This window comes from Antechinus flavipes, chromosome 1, assembly GCF_016432865.1.
Source record: "Antechinus flavipes isolate AdamAnt ecotype Samford, QLD, Australia chromosome 1, AdamAnt_v2, whole genome shotgun sequence".
Lineage (NCBI taxonomy): Eukaryota > Metazoa > Chordata > Mammalia > Dasyuromorphia > Dasyuridae > Antechinus > Antechinus flavipes.
Window position 1 is genome coordinate 261,829,106 of NC_067398.1, and position 26,877 is coordinate 261,855,982.

The window sequence follows — 26,877 nt, forward strand, 5'->3', positions numbered from 1 at the left end:
ATTTTCTACAAACTACAGACTACAGAATTATTGCTGTTTCAGACTATAAGTTCAGGCACTTTTCAACAAAGGCCTTTATTTTCTTCTGCTCAAGAGGTCAGAAAAAGATGATTTTTGTTGTGGTGGTGGTGGTTTGGGGGAAGCTTTTTGTGTGTGGCTTTTTTGGTTTGTAAATCTGAGGAAATGTGCAGAAATTTTTCTAGAGAATATTTCACATTATGCACGTGAAAATACTGTACTGTAAAAGTTCTTTCTGAATTTAGAGCAGTAAGAAATTTAGGTTAAGGCCTAAAACAAATTTTGATTCTCTATTTATAAACTAAGCAGACATAAAAGCAATAATGACCTAAATTTTAAAAGTTAACAGTTTCTCAATTGCTTTTTATTGTCTACAAGTTTGTAACTTAATAATTATCCCTTAATCTGCTTTGATGTGACACAAAAGTGATTATGATTTCCAAACATAAATAAAAAATCCACATAAATAAGAAATCCCTAATAAAAATCTTATTTTTACATAATGTCTTAATTTAAAAATTACTATTTAACCTTCAAAAAGTCATCCACTGAAACAATCAGTGAAGTCAGTGTTAAAATGCACAAATTTTAATAATTACAATTCCTTCAAAAGTAGTTTCTTTAACATCTATACTGTCAAAACTTTAAAACTTGAAGTGGATTTTATATAGAATAAATATGGAGGCAATTTGGCTAGGAGAATCTACCGTAGGATTTCTACATTTATGGCCTCAAAATCAAATGCTTATATCAAATAACTTTACTTTGAAAAAATAAAAAGGAATCATATAATTTCACATCCTTATCACCTGTACCTTTATGAACTGTCAGTCCTTGTTTTGGGAACCAACTTCTTTCCCAAACTGCCTTTGTTGGTGTTTGAGTGCAATATAACTTCCTCAGTGCTATCAGACAGTATTGAATTCATTAGTTTTCACATGATATAATGATCTGCTGACAGAGATATGTGTGGACCTAGTAACCTAGTATATCATCAAAAGAAAAATTAGTAGCTAATGCATTAAAAAGTGAAGATTTTTGCTCTTCTCCATTCTGAGCTTTTATTTAAAAGGACATACTTATTCTCATATAGTCACAATTCAAATTTCATTTCAGCATTGAATACTACCTAGGAAATTTCTTTTGCTTTTTGGCAAATAAGTGTAATACATTTCTACAATTTACAAGGCCAATAAAATATTTAAGAACAGGCATGAAAAGCCATGAATCAAAAAAGGAAAGAGTAGAAGGAAAAGAACAGGATATAAAAAAAAATTTGGCAAGAAAATATCTTCCATTTTAAACCATACAAAACTACTGTGCGTTCCCTTATTTCACAATACATCAATGACACTGGGTAGAGTCTCATTGACCTTAGCTTAATGGCTGAGAAAAGTCTGTTAACAAAAAGAACCTTCTGAAAATTTAAATTTTTCCATATAGAACATATTTCAATCCCGGAAAACTGGGCCCTTTATATAATGGAAACTTGATAGGCCAATCAGTAGCTGAGTTACAACCACTCAAATCCACTTTTAAGTTAGCTTTTCAATTCACATAATACTATAAGGTTTCTGAGGATTAGAGAAATGATCATTCTAAAAAGAAATCCAACACGGTAATTTTTAACTTGGGCCCTCCTTTAAAATATTTTAAAGTTGGTTAGGAAAACAGATTTATAGTAGTGAGAAAGGAAATAAAATTTACTGTAGATTAAAACATTTCTTTAAAAAAAAAAAAAAAGGCAACTTAATGTTAATCCAGCAGAGCTAGTAATAGTTGAGTTTAATGTTACATAGATCACAAACACAAAGATGTTGAAGAGTGAATTTTGACAGTAGCCCTTTAAAATAGAAATTGGAGAGTACCTTATGTCCAGTAGTTTTAGTTGGAAATCAATGCTGGCAAAGACATATTCTAAAAGGCTTACCCAATTCTGAATATATCATTAGCCACAATTTTAAATATTTTTTAAAATTTCCTAATACAAAAATGATTCCATGTTTTAACAACCAGTTTCAACAAAACAATTCCAGTTCCCCTACTTTTAAATTTTCCTAAGCACACAAACATAAGCAAAAACTTAATAACTGTACTATTTGCATCTAAATTCAATTAGAAACATTCATTTTAAAGAACCAATTTTATATTAACCTCACTATTGTTTCGCTTTTACCTTAACTACTGCATGCCAAAGATTTGCTAATGCAAATGCTCGTAGAGCTAGCAACCACAGTGCAATCTGAAGATTGTTTGTTGTACATTTTAAACTTGAAAGCATTTTCTTATATTCTATCGTTTGCTCTGAAGACATGAGGTTTAGATAGTCAAGGAAAACATATTTTGTTTCATCATTCAGAAGCACTTCAGGGTATTCACACAGTGTTGCAGAAAGAACGGAATGCAGGTGAGAAACTTCTAACTCAGCACCCACCTCTTCAAAAAATGCACTTTGCAGTTCATCCTCAAAGATCCCCATTTCTAATTTCAGCAAGTTTACTTTTTGTTTGTATGGTAATTCTGAGAGCCAAAAATTTGCAAACCGTACAAAATTATCCCCTACATGACACCATTCTCTGAGGTCATTTATAAAACAGATAGCTCTTTCCAGCCAGTCACTCAATATTGCTTCATTAATACCACAGAAAATCTTAGCAAAATGATGTTCTTTTGCAGGAAAAACCACATTAACTGACTCTTTCTGAGCAGCTGCTTTAGTTGAATTTCTTCTTGTTGATTTTCTCAAATAAGGAGGCATTTTGTTACCAATGTGTGGCAATGGATCAGTCTTACCCAAATAATTCTTCATTTCAGAAGAGAATAGCTCTTTGTGTAAACTTCTGTTGAAATCAACTCCAGGTTTATTTGACCAGGCGCATGTGTCTGATAGATGAGGGATCTCCTTCTGCTGCCTTAGGTTAACTTTACAAAATAATTTGTTGGAACCAATGTCTTCCTCCCCTTTCATGTTAATGAGGCAACTGGCCAGAGCAGTTCTTCTGTCTCTCAAAGTTTCCATCTTATGAAGCAATAAACCCAGAAATAGTACTTTGTTACAGTCAGCCGAATATATTCAGTGGATCTCAATATGAACCTGAAAAAAATTATCAAATTAGTATCTTTTTTGAATTATAATTTTCAAATTTACAATATATTCTGTTTAAAAAAATGTGAAAGATACTAATGGGTGACTCCTATATACGAAAAGCACAATAGTTGTCTAAATTCAAAGACATATAAACTTGATAATCTTAAAAGAAATGGTTATTTTAAAAAGTTCATTATTTAACTCTTAAAAGCAAACCCTCAAGCTAAATACATTGCCGCACAATTTTTCCTATTCCTATTCACCATTTACAGTTTGATTTATCAAAAAAAAATTGATAATTTTTTAAAAACTAACCAATAGATACTAGAAAGAGATATCTAAAGTCAAGAAGTAAGTACCAGCAAAATAATTACTCTAAATAACTTTTACTATCATGTTTACAGGAAGTTAACTGAAAAGGAAGGCTTCAGAACAAGGCCTTCAACTGCATCTTTGAAATATGCTTTTATGAAAGTTCTGGATTAATTTTGCTAAGTATCTTTGCATTAACTTACACAGTACATGATATAATTCATAACTTATTTGTATAAGCAGCCAGGAAGTGCTTCATTTAGGGAAAGGAGAGAAAGGAAAGGTAGAAGCCATTATGACTATCAGAATCTTGGAGAGATAAATTAAACCTGAAAATTAAGTCTGAAAGTAGAAGATACTAAATTTTTTTTTAAAGCCCCCAGACTTCCTGCTATCTATCTGTAGGTACAGTTGCAATGAAACATCTACCTTTCTGTTTGAACCTGAAAATTCTGATGCATGAGGTCACCTAGGAACCTCATGGAGACAAAAGCTGATTAGCCCACACAATATGAAAATTAAATTAGTTTCTCATTGCTTTGAAATTTTGTAGTTTAAAAAAAAAAGTCAGTATGCCATGTTTCTATAAACTGACTGCCAATACTTTAAATTTGTTCCAAATCATAACAAGTATTTTCTATAGTGACATCTACTCAGATGTCAAACATTTTGACTACTAGTCAAACATTTAATACTAATGAGAGCAAAGGAATATACTTTAATTGCCCTTTGAAATTACTCAATAGCTTTCATTAAAATAAGCAAATATTAGATAAAATGGCATTTTTAATCAGAAATCAGGAGCAACTAAGTGGTGCAATGGATAGAGCACCTGCCCTGAAGTCAGGAGGACCTGAGTTCAAATATGACCTCAGCCACTTAACACTTCCTAGCTGTATGACCCTAGACAATCACTTAACTCCAATTGCCTCAGGGGGAAAAAAAAAGAATTAGAAATCACAGAATTTCAGAGCTGGAAGCAACTGTAGCCATCTAAATCCAGTCCATGCCCTAAAAATCTTTTTCACATCATCCTTGATAAATGATCAAGCCTTTGCTTGAAGCCTTCTTCAATGAGTGGGAACATACTCTATTTTGGAAAATTTTAATTGGAAGGTGATATAGAAGAGAGAGTGCCAGGCTTGGAATCTGCAAGACACATCTTCAAATTTGGTCTCAGACACTTTCTAGCTATATGATACAAGTTCCTTCACTCTGCCTCAGTTTCCTCATCTGTAAAATAAGTGGAGAAGAAAATGGCAAACTACTTCAGTAACTTTGCTAAGAAAGCCCCAAAGAGAGTCACAAAGAATCACACATCACTGAAAACAACTGAACAAAAAATTTCCTTCTATCAAATCTCTTTAAAAATAGTAACCACTATTCCAAGTCCTGATCCCTAAGGCTAAGTTGAATAAATCTAATTTTTCCTGCTGACACACTGTCCTTCAATATTTGAAGAAAGCTTTTATCATCACTATCCTACAACACCACTTAGTCTTTCAGGCTAAACATACTTCTTTCAAATGGAACTCAAGGTTTTTTACCATTGCCTTCCTCTGGACATTCTTCAGCTCATTTAAAATGAGGTGCCCAAAACTAAACATCATCCTCAAAGATATAGTGTAACCATGGCAGAGTACAAAAATGACTATTATTCAAGAAAGCCATCAGAAACTCTTAAGCCCTTGAAGGACTAAATGAATTATTCAGTCTAATAATAAATTACTCGTTTTGCTAAATATAAACATGTAAGATAATACAATAAATTACTAATGTCAAAATCCATGAAAAGCATATTATTTTTATCGTATTTAGGGGGTCCAGATCTATGATTTCGTTCATTTAAGGAACTTTCCATGAGGAAACTTTTTACCAAGAGAGTCTAACTGATCATCCATAACTAAATGTTTAGCTGGGCCACCGCATCTATATGATATCCCTTCCGCATTATAGAGCCAGTATGTGTCAGAAGAAGGCCTTGTTTATTATATCATAATATAATAATGTCATTTTATATGTAATGAAATTATGTTATAACATTATTAATAATGACAGCTCAAGTTTAAAAAACATGTCAAGATTTACAAACCTCTTTCCTCACTGTAACACTCTAATGGGAGATTGTGTCATTTCCATTTTATGGATAAGAAAATTTGGACACAGGGCAATCAAGTGCCCAGAGTCATATATCTAGTAAATATCCAAGCTGGGATTTTCAGACCAGAACATTTGACTCTAAATCCAAAAGTTTCCACTACTTTTCAATTCCACTCACAAAAAAAACGAATAAGCCCATTTTTCCAATATCCCTTCAATACTGTTTCACTACTTTAATTTAATCAATCTGTAAGATGCAAGGTTAATTTTATTTACACATCTAGTTTTTTTTATTTATTAGTAAGTTGAGATATTTTTAAAAAGTGATTAACAATTTGTATTTCACCTTTTGTAAACTATAAATCCATATTCTTTGATTATTTTATTCATTAGGAACTCCAAAATATCTTTTAAATTTTTGACAGTTCCATATGTAGTTTTTACCAAGGTTTTCCTCTGTCAAATATATCATCAATTTCTTTTATTTTGATTTATGTTGGTTTTTTGTGAGAATTTTTTTTCATTTTAATGTAATCAAGCCCACTTATGTTGTCCCTGATAATTTCTTCTGTTCATTTAAAGAAAAATTCTTCTGTCTTTATGCAACTGATATAAATATGTCATTCTAGTTTCAGCTATATTTTAAAGTTAATTTTGATTTTTAATATTATCACCCAACAGAAATACTAAAAACTGAAATCCATACTATAAGTGTCAATCTAAATCTAAATCCATTCCCTGACACATAACCAGTTTTTCCAAGAAAAGTGGTTTTTAAAAAAAAAAAAAAAAAGAAAACTTAAAAATGGGGAAAAGAAATATTAATTTTTGTATGTATTTTTTTCTGCTCTAATTATGTTCCACTGATCTACTTCTCTATTTTTTTTCAGGACCAGAGAGTTTCAATAACAACTTCCATCTTAGTGCTTAGGCAAGAAAAAAAAAAATTGAAAAACAGAACCAATAGAACAGAGTAAAAGTTATTAGACACAAAACCAAATAATACAAAAGTTAATATTATTTCCCATTTTTCATTTTCTATAGATCTTAATACATGTACTTGAAAAAAATTTTAAAGACACATATACTTTTTTTTTTTAAATAGCTTTTTTATCTACAAGTTATATGCATGGGTAATTTTACAGCATTGACAATTGCCAAACCTTTTGTTCCAATTTTTCCCCACCTTCCTCCCACCCCTCCCCTAGATGGCAGGATGACCAATGCAAAAACACATACACATTTTAGTTATATGTCATGCAAAGGATTTAGAACTATTATGTCTCATGCTTAATGTTGTCTATCCTTAAATAGAAAAAATAATAAAATTCACATGAAAAATCAAAAAGTCATGAATTTCAAGGTAAATAATGAAAAAAATAGCAATAATGAAAGGGATGCCAATATCACAAGATCTTAAATTGTACTATAAAGTATAGTATATCAAAAATATTCATACTAATTCTTAAATGTTACAACTTATCAATAGAATGGATTAGGCAGCTGATCCATTAGACCCAGAAGCAGTTAAAACATAGTAGCCTAATGTTCCATAAATCCCAAAGACTAAGGATTCCATATTCAACAAAAATCTCCTGGAGAAAAAGAGAAAACAGTTTGGCAGAAGTAAGTTTTACTTATTTGTTTGTCTGTTTATTTTGGAAGGCAACTGGAGTTAAGCAACAATCTAGGGTCACACACATGGAATTAAGTTTTATAACTCATATCATATGCTATAATAAGCTCCAAATGGATACATGACTTAAATATATGGTAACTTTTTTTTTATTAGAATAGGAGAATTTTTAAATGAAGATGGGACAGAAGATAAAATAGCCAATTGTGATCACATAAAATTGAAAAGATGTTTGTGGCAGCCCTGTTTGTAGTGGCTAGAAGCTGGAAAATGAAAGGATGCCCATCAATTGGAGAATGGTTGAGTAAATTGTGGTATATGAATGTTATGGAATATTATTGTTCTGTAAGGAATGACCAGCAGGATGAATACAGAGAGGACTGGCGAGACTTACATGAACTGATGCTGAGTGAAATGAGCAGAACCAGGAGATCATTATATACCTCAACAACGATACTGTTTGAGGATGTATTCTGATGGAAGTGGATCTCTTCGATAAAGAGAGCCTTAATTGATCAAAGATGGACAGAAGCAGCTACACCCAGAGAAAGAACACTGGGAGATGAATATAAACTGCTTGCATTTTTGTTTTTCTTCCCGGGTTATTTATACCTTCTGAATTCAATTCTCCCTGTGCAACAAGAAAACTGTTCGGTTCTGTACACATATATTGTATCTAGGATATACTGCAACCCATTCAACATGTGAAGGACTGCTTGCCATCTGGGGGAAGGGGTAGAGGGAGGGAGGGGAAAAATCGGAACAGAAGTGAATGCAAGGGATAATGCTGTAAAAAATTACCCTGGCATGCGTTCTATCAATAAAAAGTTATTTAATATATATATATATATATATATAAAATTGAAAAGCTTTTGCATAAACAAAAGCAATGCTGCTAGAATTAGAAGTGAAGCAGTTAGTTGGGGGCAGAGGAATTGATACAATCTATAATCTCTGAAGTCTGGAATCTGAGGAGGTGTGTGTAGGTATATCCATTTCTCTATCTATCTATCTATGATGCAAATATGTAAAAACAAGGGCCATTCTCCAATAGAAAAATTATTAAAGGATGTGAAGAGTTTTTTACAGAGGAAATATAGGCTATCTACAATAGTATGAAAGACTATTCCAAATTATGAAAGAAATGACAAGTTAAAAAAATGACAAGTTCTATGAGGTTCCATTTCACAACCATTAGATCAGCAAAGATAAGAACAGACAAAAATAGCAATATACTGGGAAAGCTATGGCAAAGGAGGCAGGTTAATTTAGTATTGGTGCACCTATGAATTGATTCAACAGGTCTGGAAAACAATTTGGAATTATATTAAAAAAAAAAAAAAAAAGGTACATTCCCTTTAATCTAGAAATATTTACCTCGTATATGCAACAAGGAAATCAAACATGGAACAAAAGGCCCTATCTATACAAAAGTATTGGTAGGGATATTTGTCATAGTAGCAAAGAAATAGGAATACATCCCCATTAATTTTGAAATTTTACTGTACTGCATGAAAACTGTAAAGAATTCAAAAAAGTTCAGTATGAACTGAAGCGGAGTGAAATGAGCTGACCCAGGAGAACAATTTACATAATGATCACAACAGTGTGAAAGAAATTGATACTGAAAGACTGAATCAGTGCAGTGACAATTATGACTTTAGAGGATCTGGTGGTACACCATTAAGAACACAATGAGGTGAATACTATCGGACTTGGCCTATGTAATGATTTATTTTTCTTATTTATTATTTGTGCTTATTTGTAAGAAGGGAAGGAAAAACTGGAAAATGACAATGATACTTTTTTTTTTAAGTAAACAAAAAATTTTGAAAGGGAGGAAAAAATTATAGCTTTATTTTTATGGTTTTTATCTATTATTAAGGATGTCTATGATTTTATAAATTAATACTGTATCCTAGAAACTTGCTGGATTCATTTACTGTCTCAAATATTTGGTTGAAGTAACTGAATTTTCTAAATAAATTATCTTGTATTAAAAAATGGTATTTTGACCTTTCATTTCCAAAGTTAATCCTCCTAATGATTTTTCCTCCTCTTACTGAAACTGCTAGTATTTCCAATACTATGTAAAAATAAAAGTGGTGAAAATGAGCACTGCATTTATACCTCTTTCTCATGGAATTGCTTCAAATCTTTCTGCATTTGCATAGTATACTGGCTTAGTTTATATAACTTTATTGTGTTGAGAAAAATCCTTCTATTTTCATTCTCTTTCATGCTAAATTCCTTAAAATAATTACTTTTATTATATACTCAGATATGTGCTCAAATTCTTCCATTTATTTAGAAGTTTAAAATAAACTTCAGAGTTAGGTCATTTTCCAAAAATACTTGCAGATCATCATAAAATTACAATGGGCTCTAACCCTATTCTTGTCAAGGCTTCTGTGGTTTAAATGTTATAGATTTCTTTTTTCTTTAACCATAAATAATCTTCAGATATTTCCTAAATACTTAATATTAATTCACAAAATTTTTTACCCATTGTTACTCACAGGTATTTCCTGATTTATAAACAACCCCCAAATTCCTGCATCCCTGCCCTTCTCTCCACCACTACTTAGAGCCCCTGTTACAGCTACTATAGAAGGACCCATGTAGAGGGAAGTAAAGAATGGATAAAGAAAGTTGAAAAGTTGTGGGTCCCAAATGAGAAATGAACAACTTGGGAGAATCTGATCCCAAAAACATGCTTTCAGGCAATAATAATACCTTAAGAAATAGATGTTAAATGAGAATTTTCTATAATAAACAAGTACCTAAGAAGATCTAGGACTGGGCAAATTTATACTGGCAAGTCAATCAACTTTGCTACTTGAAATATACCAAATTGAGAAGACAGGATTTCTGATTGAAGAGTTTTGTAAAAGACAGATATTCAGACCACTGAGCATTTTGGCAGTCTTAAAGCTGACCTTTTTGTGTTGCAAAACTTAGAGAGAATTAGTATACTGGATTGATGTGGGGGAAAGGGTTCAAAAAGACTGGAAAGTTTAACTTGTCTTTTAAAATTGTGCAAGAAAATAGCCTTATGCTCAGAAAAAATGATGGAAGCCATGTCTGTCTATGCTTTACCCTAGGCTCCAGCACTTCATATACCATAGGTCCTAAAATTGAGGCTTATATTAATGTAGCTATATAATGAATCATTTGTAATCTGATCTAGAAAATATAACCATTCATTTATTGCATATTTCACAAGAAAATGAATTCAAAACACTCAAAATTTTCAAATGGAGATCTATTCCTAATTTGAGTACCACATAAACTAGAAATCTAATGTGAAAAATAAAATGGTCCAGCTTTTTGAATCCATCCACACTCTGCGGGAGGAGAAAGCAGTAACAATTCTATCTAAATACCATCCCACATAATATCTATGAAAACATCAACAGAAAAAAATGTGTCAAATAAGAATTTGTTCACAAAACTACAGAACAATAAAATGAAGTATTTTTAAGTTCAAGAGTCTTAAAACTAAGAATAAAAATTACTCTTTTCTACTCTTGTAGGAAACAAGAGAGAACAGTTCTGACCTGTGGGAAGGGAAAGACAAAGTTGAGAAGTCGTGGCCTTGGTCTCTTATTTCTGACTGTACTGCTAGAAAATATAAAACATAGAACCTATGGACACAAATACCAGAGTCAAATTGAGTAATTTTTTAAAATGAGGAAATGTGAATACAGATCTAATCATGTCATTAATTAGTCCCAAATCCTCATCTAACTGGGTTTAGAAGAAAAGGATTCATAGATATAAAAAATATTATATAACAGCACTTATTGCAATTGGTGGAGTGCTCATCAATAGGGCAACAGCTGAACAAATTATGGTACATAGCTGTAATGGAATACTTTTGTGCAGTAAGAAATGATGAAAGAATTTCAGAGAAATCTGGAAAGATTTGTGTGTAGCAGAATTAGAAATACAATTAAAAAAATAAGATTCTAAAGACAAAGAACTCTGAATGATGTAAGAACTGATAAACACAATGATTCTAGAGGACAATTTTTTGTTGTTGGGTTTTTCAAAAACATTTTTTTGGTTATGCATGGATATTAACTTTAAAAACACATTTCTTTATGAATCATGTTGAGAGAGAAAAATCAGAACAAAAAGGAAAAAACCACAGAAGAAGAAGAAAAAAAAAAAACAGAAAAAAGAAATGAACATAACATGTGTTGATTTACATTCAATTTCCATAGTTCTCTTTCTGGATGCATATGGCATTTTCTATCCAAACTTTATTGAATAATTGCGAACCAAGTCTTTCATAGCTGATCATTGCACAATCTTGTTACTATATATAATGTATTTCTGATTCTGTTTATTTCACTCATCATCAGTTCATGTAAATTTTTTTAGGCCTTTTAAAAAATCAGTTGGGTTCACCATTTTTTATAGAATAATATTCCATTACCTTCATATACCACAAATTATTCAGCCATTCCCCAAATGACAGATATCTAACTCATTTTCCAATTCTTTGCTACCACAAAAAGAACTGCTACAAATATTTTTGCACATGTGGGTCCCTTTCTCTCCTTCATGATGTCCTTGGGATACAGACCCATTATTGACACTGTTGGGTCAAAGGGTATGGGCATAGTTCCAAATTGTTCTCCAAACTGGTTGAATCAGTTCACGACTCCACCAACAATGAGTCAGTGTCCCAGTTTTCCCATACCCCTCCAATACTTATAATTTTATTTTCCTGTCATCTTAGCCAATCTGAGAGGTAGTATCTCAGAGTTGCTTCAATTTGCATTTCTCAGATGATAGTTTTGTTGAAGTATGATACCCATGCCTCCTCACAGAGGTGACAATTTCACAATACAGAATAAAATAAATAATTTTTAGACATAACCAAAGTCAGAATTTGTTTTCTTTGATTATATATGTTTACAGTAGAGGTTTGTTTCAAGTTTTCCTCCAAAAATGGGAAGAATGGCAGAAAAAAAATTTTGTTAGTAAAAATTAATTTAAAAAAAAATTTTTTTAAATCTTCAGTTTTCCCGTCTCCTTAAAATAAAAGTTAGTTTACTCGGCACAAGTGATAATCTAACTCTAGCCTTGTTGTGGTGGTTCAGTAATGTCCAATTCTCTAATGGGATTTTCTTGGTAAAGATATTGAAGAGGTCTGCCATTTCCTTCTCGAGCTCATTTTAGAGATGAGGAAACTAGGGAAAACAGGGTGAAATGACTTACCCAGGATCACATAGCTAATAAGTATCTGAGGCAGGATTTGAACTCAGGAAGATTAGTTTTGCTGACTTGAGGTCAGGCATTCTATCCATCCTCTGCATCACCTAGCTGCTCAACTCTGGCCTTGCCCTTCCATTAAAAACAAAAACAAAAACAAGAACAACTCAATACACACTATTCTCCATAGCCAACTTGTACAACACTCTCCCAAACACACTTTTTGTGTCTTTACTTCAAAAAAGTAACTCCTTGTCTTTACTAAAGATTATTCTCTATGCTTGGAATGTAAAAGGATGGACAGAAGATAAATTATATTCCTTCTCATCCTTTAAGGCATCCAAATACCACCTCCTCCAGGAATATTCCCTAATTCTCTCTTCTCTATTCACTAACCTCCACGTAGTAAAAACCTCCCTCAGACTTCATATAACATTTTATTTTCTCAAGTCTACTTATATAATATTGTACTTACTTCTATTGATATCTTATCTCTCTACTAAACTATAATCTCCTAAAAGACCAAGGCCGTGATTTCTCAACTTTGCATTTCCCTAGTGTTTAGGACAATGTTCTGATGCTTAATAAAGATCTACTGGTTGATTGGGATATATTCCCCCAATTTTATAAATTAACCTCTAAGGAAGACACAATGTTTAACATCCCTGTTAGAGCCAGACATATTTTCCTGTCACCCAGTTGGGTGGAAATTTTCATATTACTTGTCTAATTCTTATGTTCTGTTCCTAACACTTTACCTTCATTAAATCATTCAGACAGTGAGTAAGCATTTTTCAAGTGCTTACTATAGGCCAGTGACTGCTAGGGAAACAAAGACAAAAGACATATCTGTTCTCAAAGAGCTTATAGTCTAAGAGAGGAAACAATAGTCAAACAACTATGTATGTACAAGATACACACAGAATAATTCAGAGATTTTCAACAGAAAGAAAGCACCAGTTTAAAGGGGGAGTGGAAAAGGCTGCTTGTAGGATTTTAGTTTGGAACTGAAAAAAGTCAGGGAAGCCAGGAAGTGGTAATAAGAAAAAAAAAAAATGGGCATGGTATACAGCCATTTGAAAATGCCTAGAGTCAGGAGATGGGAGTGAGTGCCTTTTTGAAACCCAGGAGAACTGGAGATCTGTTGGGATCTACTCTGCTAAAAATAGCTCTGCCACTCTCACTAAAAGCCAGCTAGCTGAGTCATTTATCATTCTAAAAACTTTGAAAAGAAAACAGTTGGCCATTGGACCCTGAATTGTAGATAATACCTGCACAAGTTCATTGCAAATTATGGTTATACCAAACTTCTAGGTTTTAAAATTTTACTATCAAAGACTCTCCAAATAAGCAGAAAGCTATTGGTCTGCCCATGGAACCAATTTACTACACCACTAATATAGAAGCAGAATAGCAGAAAAGTACTAGAAGCAGAATTATAATAAAGTTTAAGAAGTAATATATTGTATTTAATTTATACTTTAACATATTTAACATGTATTGGTCAACCTGCCATCTGGGCGAGGGGGTGGGAGTAAGGAGGTGAAAAATTGGAACAAAAGGTTTGGCAATTATCAATGCTGTAAAATTACCCATGCATAAAACTTGTAAATAAAAAACTATTTTTAAAAAATTTAAGAAATAAGAGAAAAACATTATTTAGTCGGTTTTCTTTCTTTTTTGGATGAGGCAATTTATTAAATGACTTGTCTAAGAAGTCACCCAGCTAGGAAGTGAAAAGTGTCTAATGTCATATTTGAACTCAGGTCCTCATGACTTCAGGCCTGGTGTTCTATCTACCCACTGTGCCATCTAGCCATGTGCATGTGTATGTGCACATGCATACGCACACATGTGTAATGCTGAATTTGAACTCAAGTCCTCCTGACTCCAGGGACAGGGCCATCAAGCTACCCCTACCTAGTTAATTTTTAAAATCAAAGAAGACAATTTTTAAAAAGTACTTCTAAGTCAAAGACATATTTAGTCTCTTGTAGGTTTTTTTTTTCCTCATTTACACAGAAATTTGTGAACTTACAATAGCTCTAAAATTTTAAATTTGAATTGAAGAAACAAATTAAATAATTAAAATATAAATTTAAATTAAACTGAACTAAAATAAATAAATAATTAAATTGAGTTGTTTAGAGCATTGGGGAAAAGGGAAATGCAAGGGAGAAAAATCTTCATGCATACTAATCAGGTTTAACCGTACAGAGCTTACAAGAATGAAGAGAAAAATATCTAAAAGCACAGTGGCAAAGAACCCAAGGTGAAAGGCTACTTTTCTCCAGTAGTAGTTCCCTTCCCATCATAGAAAAAAATTAATCTATCATTGCCACATCAGAATAGGGTCTTCTAAATGTACATTCTTCTTGTTCTTCTCCTTGGCAAAATAACAAAGAACTCAAATAGGTTATACTATTCTTAAATAGGCTCTGGATGTTCTTGTAACTTAGCAATTTTTCTCTTTCTTTTTACTTACAAATCCTTAAAATTTATCTCTACTCTGTGAACTTAACAATTAGCTTAATCTTGTACCCACTTTTTGTTTTTTTTACTAAATAGTGCTTTTTTCCAATTACATGTAAAGATAGTTTTCAACATTCATCTCATAAAACTTTGAGCATCAAATTTTTCTCCCTTCCTTTTCCCTTCTCCAGACTACAAGCAATCTAATATAGATTATACATGTACAATCATGCAAAACATATCTCCACATTAGTCATGTTGTGAAAGAAGAATCAGCAAAAAAAAGAAAAATCATTGAGAAAATGAAAATAGTATGCTCAATTTGCATATTCCATAGTTCTTTCTCTAGATGTGGCCAGCTTTTCCATCACCAGTCCCCTGAAATTGTCTTGGATCATTATATTGCTGAGAAGAGCTAAGTCTACCGTAGATGATCATCACATAATATTGCTGTTACTGTATACAATGTTCTCCTGATTCTGCTCATTTTACTCAGCATCAATTTGTATTTAAGTCTTTTCCAAGTTTTTCTGAAATCTACCTGTTCATCACTTCTTATAGCATAATAGTATCTCTTATATTCATATATCACAACGTGATTAGTTATTCCCCAATTAATGGGGAATTTCTAATTCTTTGCCATCACAAAAAAGCTACTATAAATATTTTTGTACATGTGGGATAGAACCATTTTTCAATGGTTTCTGCAATTTATATTTCAAACTTATTAAAATCAGCTAAAATTTTTCACTAGTCAACAGAGTAGCTGCAAAATTATGCGTGGTCAATTAACAAAAGACTACTTTTTCTAGTCTTTAACTTTTTATTCTATGAACTGTAATTGTTCTTTAATCCCTTCTCCATTGTAGCCTTCAAGAACATTACTCTCACAACGTGAGAGACATTTAGACATCTCATTTAGATACCTGATGTAGCCCAAACCTATAGCTTCAATTATCTTGAATACATAGACAACATACACCACTTTTTTATGCTCCATGTATCAGATGGACTAGGAATTATGAGGGTATGTTAAGATTCCTAAGACAAATATTAAAACAGCTTACAATCTAATTGGGAAGCAAGTAGGGCAGAACTAACACATAAAATAGAACATGAACTGCCATGAGTGATAAAAAGCAACAGGAATTCAGAGGAAAGAAAGACTACTTCCAGCCACAGGAATTAGGAAATAGTATTTAAACTGGTAGTTAGGATAGTTAGGATTTCAATAGAAGGAGATGTAGGTAAATTGGACGACCAGGGCAAAGGAATAGTGGGTGAGGAAGGCAAAGCAGCAAAGTGAAGGTAGAAGGAAATAAGTAATCTAGTGTGGCTAAAACACTTGGTGCCTGTCATGGAGTAGGGGGTGTTATGGCTCAAAAAGGACACTGAGGTCAGACTGGTAAGATCCTAACACGTAACACCAAGTAGTCTGACATTCTCCTGTGGACATGGAGAGTCCTTGAAGATTTCTGAGCAATTCTAGTGGTAACACTAAGTAAACAAAATAGAGGGAGGTTTCTGAAAGCAACAGCCCAGGAAAAAAGGAATTAAGATCTGAACTTAGTGAAACTGGAAATGCAAAGCTTAAAGCTGGATTCAAAAGATATCACAAAAGAAGAATTAGTAATCTTGGGTGACCAAACATGAGGAGTAACTAAAAAAAAAAAAAAAAAAAAAAAAAACAGATTTTTTTTTTTTTTGCTTTCCTGGATGGTATAACTATTAAGGTAAAGCGGGCACTCAGGAGAAAAACTTTAGTTATCCATTTCAAAAGAAAAGCAGAAGAAATGAGCTTTGTTTTAGATATAATGAAATTAAGATATAAAGATACCAATTGCCAATTCTTAATTACTGTAGTGACAAGATGCAAAGTACCAAAGTATCAAATGGAGATTCATAATTTTCATACAGAATCATCTTTTTGTGCTTTATGTGCGTAGATATGTATTGTGTGTGTGTGTATGTGTGTGTGTTTGTGTCTCCACTCCATCTCTCATAATATACCATAAGTGGTAGACACATTTCTCTGTTTTATACCTCACTTGATAATAATAATCAGAGAACTGAAAAAAGTTCTTTATTGTAACATACAAGGAATTTTATTTGAATTTTAAAATTATGCATGGGAGGTATTTTATTGGAAGAAAGCTTTAAAGAAGGCATTTTACTTTACCAAATCAAACTATTTTTTGTAGAACAAATCAATACAGTGATATCTTGAATCTTCCGCAAATTTCAGAAAAACTATGTGACTATAAAGATGCTGCAAAAACTTGCCTGTTCCCTTGACATAAAAGGGATGTATGTGCAGTTTATTCTCAAAGATATTGAAATGGGAAAAAAAAAAAAAAAAGCTTCTATATTGGAAACTATTTCCTTTATCTCCACCTCCAGGTTTAAAAATAAAAACATTTTCCTATGCATTCTATATTTTTCCATTTTTCAAGTATTTTGAAAATTAATGTCTCATAACCCTAAAAATTGTAGTAGGATCCAGCAATTCTACTTGTCTCTACTTTAAAGTCCAATTCTTCATACAATTCAAGAACTACATTAGAATTAATAAGTAGAGATTTTAAAGTATGAGAAAAGTTATAAAAATCTTGCTAGGAATTTTCCATTTCCCATCTCTTCTCTTAGAAATTTCTTCTTAAATGGTTTTAGGATACAGAAAACTGAGTTACTCACAAACTTTCTATAAACTTGCTTTTGCCTTCACTGCTTTTCCAGGATGCTACTTCTCTATTTTTATCATTCTCCTCAAGATTCTAAAAAGTAATTTATATTAAAGTGTTTGTCTTTGATTACAAGAAAATTAAATATTTGTTGACATGGTTTTTTGAGCTTTCTTTTGTGAATTAATTTATACTAGCTGAACTTTCACAGGAGATGTCTACAACCAAAACTTATTTGTTCTTTTATCCATTTCCCATTTTTCAGCATCAATAGTTTAGACCTTTCAGGTAAGGTATTTTTTAAAAATCACATTTCTTACCTTCTTACTCCTACCCTTTTCCCCCCTTTCCTCTAAGTTATGTGCAGATAAAAATAGCAAATTTGATTGTTTCAAGTGTTCAAATTATATCACCTTCAGCATCTTCCAATATTTTTCTTGAAAAAAAGAATTCATGATTTTTAGATATAAAATGTCTATGCAATCTACATGACTTTGGACTCTGATTTCTTAATTTTTAGTTATATATTCCAACATATTTTTCAACATCCTCTTCTATGTTAAACTTTACTTTTTTTTCCAAAAATATTTTATTTTTCTAAATATATATAAAGATAGGTTTCAAAATTAATTTTTCTAAGACTATGTTTTGAATTTTTCTCCTCCCTCCACTCCATTCTCCCCAAGACAACAATCTAATATAAATTAAAATATATACTCCTTTTAAACATACTTCCATATTTGCCAATTGTACACTAGTATAAGAAAAATCAGACCAAAAGGGAGGGGAAAATACACAAGAAAGAAAAAGCAAACAAACAAACAAAAAAATGAAAATATTATGCTTTAGTACAATCTCCATAACTATCTATGGATATATCTGATATTTTCCATTCCAAGTCTAATGGAATTGTCTTGAATTGCTGAAATGAGCCAAATCCATCAAAGTCGATCATCACACTGTTATTGTATACAATATTCATTTCATTCAGCATCAGTTCTTTTAAGCCTTTCCAGGCTTTTCTGAAATCAGCCTGCTCATTATTTCTTATAGAACAATAATATTCCATAACATTCATATATTATAACTTATTCAGCCATTCCCCAACAGATAGGCATGCACTCAATTTCCAGTTCCTTGTCACTACAAAAAGGTTAGCTACAAGCATTTTTGCACATGTGAGTCTTTTTCTCTCGTTTTTTGATGACTTTAGAACACAGACCCAGTAGAGACACTGATGAATCCAAAGATATTCCCTGTTTTCTAGCCCTTTGAGCACAGTTCCAAACTGTTCTCCAGAATGGCTAGAACAGTTCACAACTCCACCAACAATGTGTTACTGTCCCAGTTTTCCCACATGTCCTCCAACATTTATCATTATCTTTTCCTGTCATCTTAACCAATCTGAGAAGTATTAAAAAGTGGTATTAAAAAGAGAGTTGTCTTAATTTGCATTTCTTTAATCAATAGTTTTTTAAAACATTTTTTCTATATGACGATTAATGCTTTTAATTTCTTCACCTGAAAACTGTCTGTTCATAATCTTTAATCATTATCAACTGTAGAATGACTTTTCTCATTTGACTCGGTTCTGAGGTCTTTATCAGAAATACTGTCTGTAAAAATTATTTCCCATTTTTTTACTTTCCTTCTAACTTTGGCTGTAATTGGTTTTATTTGTGCAAATCCTTTTTAATTTAATGTAATAAAAATTACCCCTTTTTTGCATTCATAATGTTCCTTACTTCTTATTTAGCCACAAATTCCTCCCTTTTCATAATCTGACAGGTAGAATATCCCTTGCTGTCCTAATTTGCTTATAATATCACCCTGTATGTCTAATCACAAACCCTTTTCAACCTTATCTTGGTATAAAGTGTTAGATGTTGATCAATGCCTAATTTCTCTCATACTATTTCCCAATTTCCCCAACAATTTTTATCAAATAGTAACTTCTTTTTCCAGAAGCTGGAGTACTTGGGCTTATCAAATACTAGATTACTATAGTCACTGACTATTGTATCTTGTATTCCTAATCTATTCCACTGATCTATTTCTTAGCCAGTACCAAATAGTTTTGATGACTGCCACTTGATAATATAGTTTTAGGTCTGGCATGGCTACGCCACCTTCCCTTGCTTTTTTTTTTCATTAATTTCCTTGATATTCTTAACCTTTTATTTTTCCAGATAAATTTTGTTATTATTTTTCTAGTTTTATAAAGTAATCTTTTGGCATTTTGATTGAATAAGTAGATTAATTTAGATAAAATTGTCATTTTTATTTTATGCTAAACTTTTTATTAAAATTCAGGATTAAGGTCTTATCAAGTTTCTTCTAAATCTTTTCTACCTTTTTATTGTCTGCATGAGGCATTGGTGCATAAGCTACCATTATTTTTGTGGTAGTACTTGTAAAAATACCCATGAGCTCTGCATTGCAAAATGATGAAATAATTTTTCTTACTGCCTTTTAATACAAGTTTAAACTAACTCCACCAATTTTTTAATTTATCTCTCCGAGGAGAACCTCTGAGACATCCTTCCATTTAGCTCTAACTTATAAAGGCATATACATTCTGATATTGTGCTATTAAAAATGAGTAGGAAGCCTTTAGAAAAACTTGGAAAGACTAAGATGAACTGATGCTCAGTGAAATGAGCAAGGAGAACACTGTATACAGTGTCAGCAATATAGTGAGATGACCAATTATGACACTTAGCTCTTCTCAACAATACAAAGATCCAAGATAATTCCAAAAGACTCATGATAGAAAATACTATAGACATACTGTGAAAGAAGCATGGAGTCTGAGAGCAAATTAAAGCATTTTTACTTGTGTATGTAAAATATATATAAATAACCTATACCAAATGCTTATCATTTTAGGAAAGGGAGAGAGAAGAGAAGGAAGGAGAAAAATTTGGAACTTTTTTTTTTTAAATGAATGGTAAAAATGATCTTTATGTGTAACTGGAAAAAATTTTAAAACTATTTTAAAAAAGAAGAAGAAAGGATGACTTACACTACAATCAAACATAAGAATGGAGCTCAGGTCAATACTGAGGGATTAATTTGAATACTATGGAATGCATGTAACCTGTTTTCCAAGTTTTCTATGTCTCTAAACTCTCTCCAAACTAGAAAGATATCTGAAGTACCTACCTCATAAAAGTCTATTAGAACAACATGATATAGTAGAAAAAGTGCTACATCTGAAGTCAGAATTTGTAAATTCAAAATCCCGTTCTGCCACATAAGACCTGTTTGATTTTGGGAAGTCATTAAATGACCTTTATGATTCATTTTCATATATATATATATCTATGATCCCTTGTTGTGTGCCCTAAATTGTAAAGAAAGTTCCTAAAAGGCTTCTCTAACAATGTTCTACAAAATTCTCAATTAATGTTAATTTCTAGTATCAAATTATGTAACTACAATTCTTAGCAAAGAATCACAATGATCAACTCACCTCTATCCTTTGTTTCACTGATCCGATCAGTTTCCAAATCATTGCATTTCTTTCTAATGTCTGTATTTATTCCCTTGATGACTGCCTCAGTCTAAAGCATGTCATTGCTCAACAGACTCCCTAAGTCCCTAGAATGACAAAGCTAGAGGGTACTTTATAAACTATCTGATAGTCTATTCATCTAATTTTATAGATCAGAAAATTAAAAGATAATTTTCAACATTCACTCTTGCAAAATCTTATATTCCAAATTTTTCTCCCTTCCTCCCAACCCCAAACTCCTCCCCTAGACAGTAAGTAATCCAATGTAGATTAAACATGTGCAATTCTTCTAAATATATTTCCACATTTATCATGCTGCACAAGAAAAGTCAGATCAAAAAGGGGAGAGGAGGGGGAGGAATGAGAAAAAAAAAAAAAGCAAGCAATTAACAACAAAAAAAGTGAAAATACTATTTGTGATCCATATTCAGTTTCCATAGTCATCTTTCTGGATGCAGATGGCTCTTTCCATCACAAGTTTATTGGAACTGGACTCATTGTTGAAAAGCCAAATCTATCACAGTTGTAGATGAGAAAGTTCAGAAGATGGAGGTGTCTCCATAAGGATACAAAATATTCAAAAAAGTATATACTAAGTTCAAAAGGGAAAGAGTGCTAATAATATAGGGCAAAGAAAAATTAAGAAAACTCTTATATACGAATTGGTATATATGTATGCTCTGAAGAAAGTGAAAGATTCCATGAGACAGGAATACATTCCAGATATGAGAGGCCACTTATACAAAGACAAGGGAAAGAGAAATAAAATAGCTATTATGTGAAACAGATAGCAGGGCAATTTGATTGGAATAAAGACTGGACTGAGAATAATGAAATAAAACTAGAAATACAGACTGGCACAACTTTGTGAGGACTTTTAAATGCAAGTATGTATTTTATCAGAGGACTTTTAAATATTCAGATCTGTTACAGGAATATCAGCGAAGGCACTGGCAAGCAATATTAGATTTCCTAATGAATACAATCAGAAAATTAAAATTATCTAGAAGGAGCTTCCCAGTTCTAATATGAATACTCAGGTATATAGAGGAAGCGGGGGAGGGGAGCTGTTTCTCTTGCCCTGATTACCTTCTCTTTTGCATTTTCCTTAAACAGGCTACAACTCACATTTCTTCAATAGATTGGTAGTTTGAGCATTAAACACAAGAGAGGTTTAGTGATTTGGGGATCACACAGTCAACAATAAAATAAACAATAAAACTCCTCAATTCAAGAATTCCCTCCAAAGATGCTGGTCACAATCTATATTGCCCATTCTGTGAGAGATTTGTCAATGTTGACTTACAGGTTTGCGCCAGGGTACATAACCAATGTACTAAAGGCCTTCCTCCTCACATTACCAGGGCACCCATAGGGCACTCTAACTGTCCACCCATCATCTCTTGCTTCTGCCCACCTACTCTTCCTGTTATTTAGTTGCTCATTGATATCTTTTAGTCTTCTTGTTCTTCAGATTTCCTTATTGCTTATATGTTGCACTTCCTTGTATCTATCATTCTCCGTTTGACACTCATCTGGTTTTTCAGGCAGAAGTATTCAATGTTAGTTAACATTGAAAAGAAGGGCCTAGGCTATCATAGGAAGTTTGAGGTCAATAAAAGAGTTACATAATTTTAATAACAAGAACAGCTAAGGTGAACGTTGTGCCTAGACAAATGGTGTTTTAATAAGTTTTTATCCCTTTTAATTATTCTCTTTTGATTCCTTTGGTGATAGGGAGGAGGAAAAATGAAATGTATGAGAGGCAAAAATAATCCCCAAACCATTTTCATCCATGAAATAAAACTACTGCTCCAGTGTTAATCATCCAGAAAGAACTGATTCTTTTTTTCACACAAAAAGTCTTCTCAGTGATTAATCCTCAATTAATTGGATGAGCAATCTTCAACAAATTATGACTTTATACACATTGAGAGTTTTGCCTAATTTAATACTGCATTTAAATGCAACATTTTATGTAGTCATAGATCTCCTTAGTAACATCTGAATACTCTTTTTGGGGGAATCTTTTCGTTTCTGAAAGTGTTGTTTAGATGGTTAATTACACCTATGTCTTGATATCAAGTCTAAGATCCTTTTCCTTTGTTTTCAAATCCTAAATTATATTTTACTTTTAATTATTTTCGGTGGATAGTTCAAACTCTCTACTGCTCCACTGGAACTTGTTGCTCAACTCCTACTCGGAACTTCCAAAAACTCAACATGTACTTGCAATATTCTTCCTCACCTAACCTGCCAAGGTCAAGAAAGCGTTCAAGATTGATTACTTTTATTTATTCTACCTTTGATTTATGACATAAATTAGCCCTTTTCCAGTCATATATTACTATTTTTGTTCTATTGCCCACTCTATTTCATACATACATACATACATACACATCCATATAAGTTGATTTCTTTTTCTTTTCTTTTTTTCTTTCTTTCTTTTTTTTTTTTTGCTGAGGCAATTGGGGTTAAGTGATTTGCCCAGGGTCACACAGCCAGGAAGTGTTAAGTGTCTGAGATCACATTTCAACTCAGGTCCCTCTGACTTCAGAGCTAGTGCTCTATCCACTGGGCCACCTAGCTGCCCCTATAAGATGATTTCTTACATTGCAAACTTTTAGAATACAGAAACTTTATTTATGTAATTCTGTTTCAACAAGGTCAAGTGCAATGATGAAATAGGCAATTTTCATCTGTGAATCATCAAAATGTAATACAATTTTTTTGCTTCTTTGTATTTTGGAATTTATTAAGCTGACTTACCCATTTAACAACAACAACAACAAAAAAAATCAAAAAAGCAAGGTATCACATACATTCCTCTACTAGAAAATATGGTACAAAGCACAATAATTTTCAGGATTAATTAATAGTTTTCTTATTTGGTTTCTGGTTGTCTTGAAAAAATTACAAATCATGAAAGTTACTAAGTTCAGAAAAAACTATCCCTATCTAGCCAATTGCTAAATATACGGTCTATACCATGGAGGCACAAAATGAAAAGAGCACTTCTTACTTTCTATTCTAAAGTAATGCATACTACTGCTGAGCAATATTGTTGCTCTCTTAACAGTCCTCTATTAGAGAACACTGCTACACTTCCATAGCAATTTAATGCCATTGAGTTATGAATGCCAATTTACCTATGTTCACAGCAGTGAGGTACTACCACTCCTAGTTAGCGACAAACAAAATCAGCAGATGATTTTAATTTAGATTAAGACCTAATACAAAAAACTTAAGAAAAACTAAACCATGCCACCGCCACTGCCCCCCACCCGCCAGATATGATACATGAAAAATGTTTTGAGACACAGCAGGTATCTAAATGAAGCCATTAATCATCATTGTTAAAAACAAACAAAAACAAACACAAAACCTGAAAAACACATATTTGCTACTACTTCGAAAAAGCAGTAGTAAAGTAGTAAAATGGGCAAGTAATGCCATAAATTTATGATTTTTTTACCCAATAATAAGTAAATTACTGTGCCTGTTAGCAAACAAGTATGCAAATTTGAACCCTGAAATAAGTCAATCATATTTATCTCAATTTTCCTGGGCACTCTTACAGACATTTTACTTGAATTTCTCAAAAGCTAATGACCCTAACTTTATAGCTAGAAAGGTTAAAATAGTGGGGGGGGGGGGGGGGGGGGGGGGAGGAGGGAATCAAGTCAAATACAACTATATCAAAATAAAAAATCATAAGGAATGCCCATTTAAACTTACCACTACATACTACCATAACCTAACTGTAGTTAAGAGTATAATAATTTCAGCATTTAGCTTAAGATACCAACTAATTTAAAATTAGATTTAGATTTAGAACAGGGCTTCTTAAACTTTTTTCATTCAGGATGTCTTTTCAGGCCCAGTTGTATAGGTGGATAAAATAAGTATACAAATCAAACATTTACTGATAATAAATCATAACTATGTGACCCCCACATTCAATTATTCCTTCCCATCTGGAGTTGCAACTCACAGTTGAAGAAGCTTTGATTTAGAATATAGAGCACTTGAAAGCCTTATGATACAAACCAGGAAGGGGATTCATTCATTTTCAACCTTACAGCAACTTCCTTTCTGGCCAGAATAAGATATTTATTTTATGAAATAAAGAATTCTTTCCCTCACCTCTGGATAATTCTTGAACAGGTGAAAATGTCTTTTCGATTATTTTTGCCTCTGATCCTGCATCTCACTTTTTCTCCTCCCAAACACCAGAGGAGTCAAAAGGGAATAAATGAAAGGGAAAAAACTTACCCAAACATTAATAACTACATTTGTCTATAGACAATCCCCCCACCCCCAAGAAGCTTACCAAATACCCCGTCCTCACTAATCTCCCATCTAGAATTTAATTACATATAAACTAATGTTCTTATAGCTTAATGGGAGTTTACATCGAAGCATTAAGACAAGCTTATCCCAGCCATGTAACCTCTCAATCCCTAAACAAGGTGCTCAAATGGTCCTAAGGCTGCCATAATTTAGAAAAAGAAAGAAGGTAAGAGAATAACAGACATTCTGCTAACTGAGGGTGTCCGGGACTCCAATACCTTAGGGACGCTTCACTAAGAGGTTATTGCAATTATTATCACTGTTAATCATCCCAGGGACCAGCTGACCGAGAGCCTTTCGTAAGCAATGCTTTCCAGCACTCCGCACACCTTTTGGGGCCAGGGGTGGGGTGGGGTACAAGGACCCCATTTCTCTCCCGCGGAAGGCAGCAGAGGCAGAGGATGCCACGGAGCTTGGACGAGGCTTGGACTCCCTTCCCACCCCCCCCCCAACCCCGAGGACCCCCTAGTTCCTGCCAGTGTCCGCGACAAGGAGAAGGGGATACCTGCAGTCGGACATTGAGCATCATGGAGGCCACGATGTAGAGGTAGGGAAAGTTGATGCGAAGCCGCCAGGCCAGGTCGAAGAAAATGAGCAGGGTCCGGGTCAGCCCCTTGCAGAAGACTCCATAGGAGCGGGCGGCGGCTGATCGGGAGAGCCGGAGAGCAAGGGCGGACAGGGCCGCCGCCATATACTCCACAGCCGTCCGCTCCGCGACCGCTCGCCCACTGCCCTGGGACCAAGGAGAGGGAGCGCAGAGAACCGGCGGCCCTCAGCAGGGCGGGCGCCGGGTGCGAGCTGGGGGGCAAGGGGTTCCGCCGCTGGGCCCGGCGCCGCGGCTCCTCCTCTTCAGGTCTCCGGCCGCAGCAGCTGCTGCCTCCTTCTGCTGTGCTGCAGCTCCGCCCCGGGGTGCTCCTCCCTGGGGTCCTCCAGCCGGCTGCCGCCCCCGAGCTGGGACGCCCCAATCTACTGCCCAGATGGGGCGGGTGAGGGGGAGGGGGAAAGGAGGTGGGCGGGGGAAGGAGGAGACGGGGCGGGGGGAGGAGGAGGAGGAGGAGGAGGAGGAGGAGGAGGAGGAGGAGGAGGAGGAGGAGGAGGCGGCGAACACCTCTGCGTCACGCCCGGCGCAACGTCTTGGACGTGCCACGGCTCCGGTCCAAGTCCTGGCGCCTGATTACGTCATAATGCTCGACCGCGAAATTCGGTGCCTGCGCAGTCTACTTTCTTTCTGCCCTAGTTTCACACCCCTAGTCTACCTTCTGCCAGGTGCATGAAGCATGGATCATGGAGCATGCGCACATATGCCTCGCCTGACTAGTCTTGATAGTCTTGATATACCCTCTAGTGGCTGCCTTTTTTAAAAAATGGAAACAAGTCCCATAAAACTGGTATTTGTTGGTTATTTTCGGTAGATGAAACGATATAGTTATGATCAGTGTGAAAAATTTTTACTTAATTTTATTACATTTTTTCA

General features: G+C 33.7%; 1 protein-coding gene across 8 annotated transcripts in view; it reads right to left on the reverse strand.

Annotated features, from left to right (window-relative positions):
• The window catches only part of LOC127564421 (small integral membrane protein 10-like protein 2A), a 48,737-nt gene extending 22,313 nt beyond the window's left edge, over positions 1-26,424 (reverse strand). For 2 of the 8 annotated variants that reach the window (XM_052000956.1, XM_052000957.1), the window contains exons 1-2: positions 3,622-3,832; positions 2,195-3,112 (exon numbers count right to left, since the gene is read on the reverse strand). In XM_052000956.1, coding sequence (XP_051856916.1) covers positions 2,195-3,037 — 843 coding nt within the window. In that variant the 5' untranslated portion in view covers positions 3,038-3,112; positions 3,622-3,832. Of the gene's footprint in view, positions 1-2,194; positions 3,113-3,621; positions 3,833-25,196; positions 25,288-25,908 lie in introns of those variants that run through there. The other 6 variants (XM_052000955.1, XM_052000952.1, XM_052000954.1 and 3 more) reach the window with 6 other exon arrangements.
• Positions 26,425-26,877: the final 453 nt, after the last annotated feature.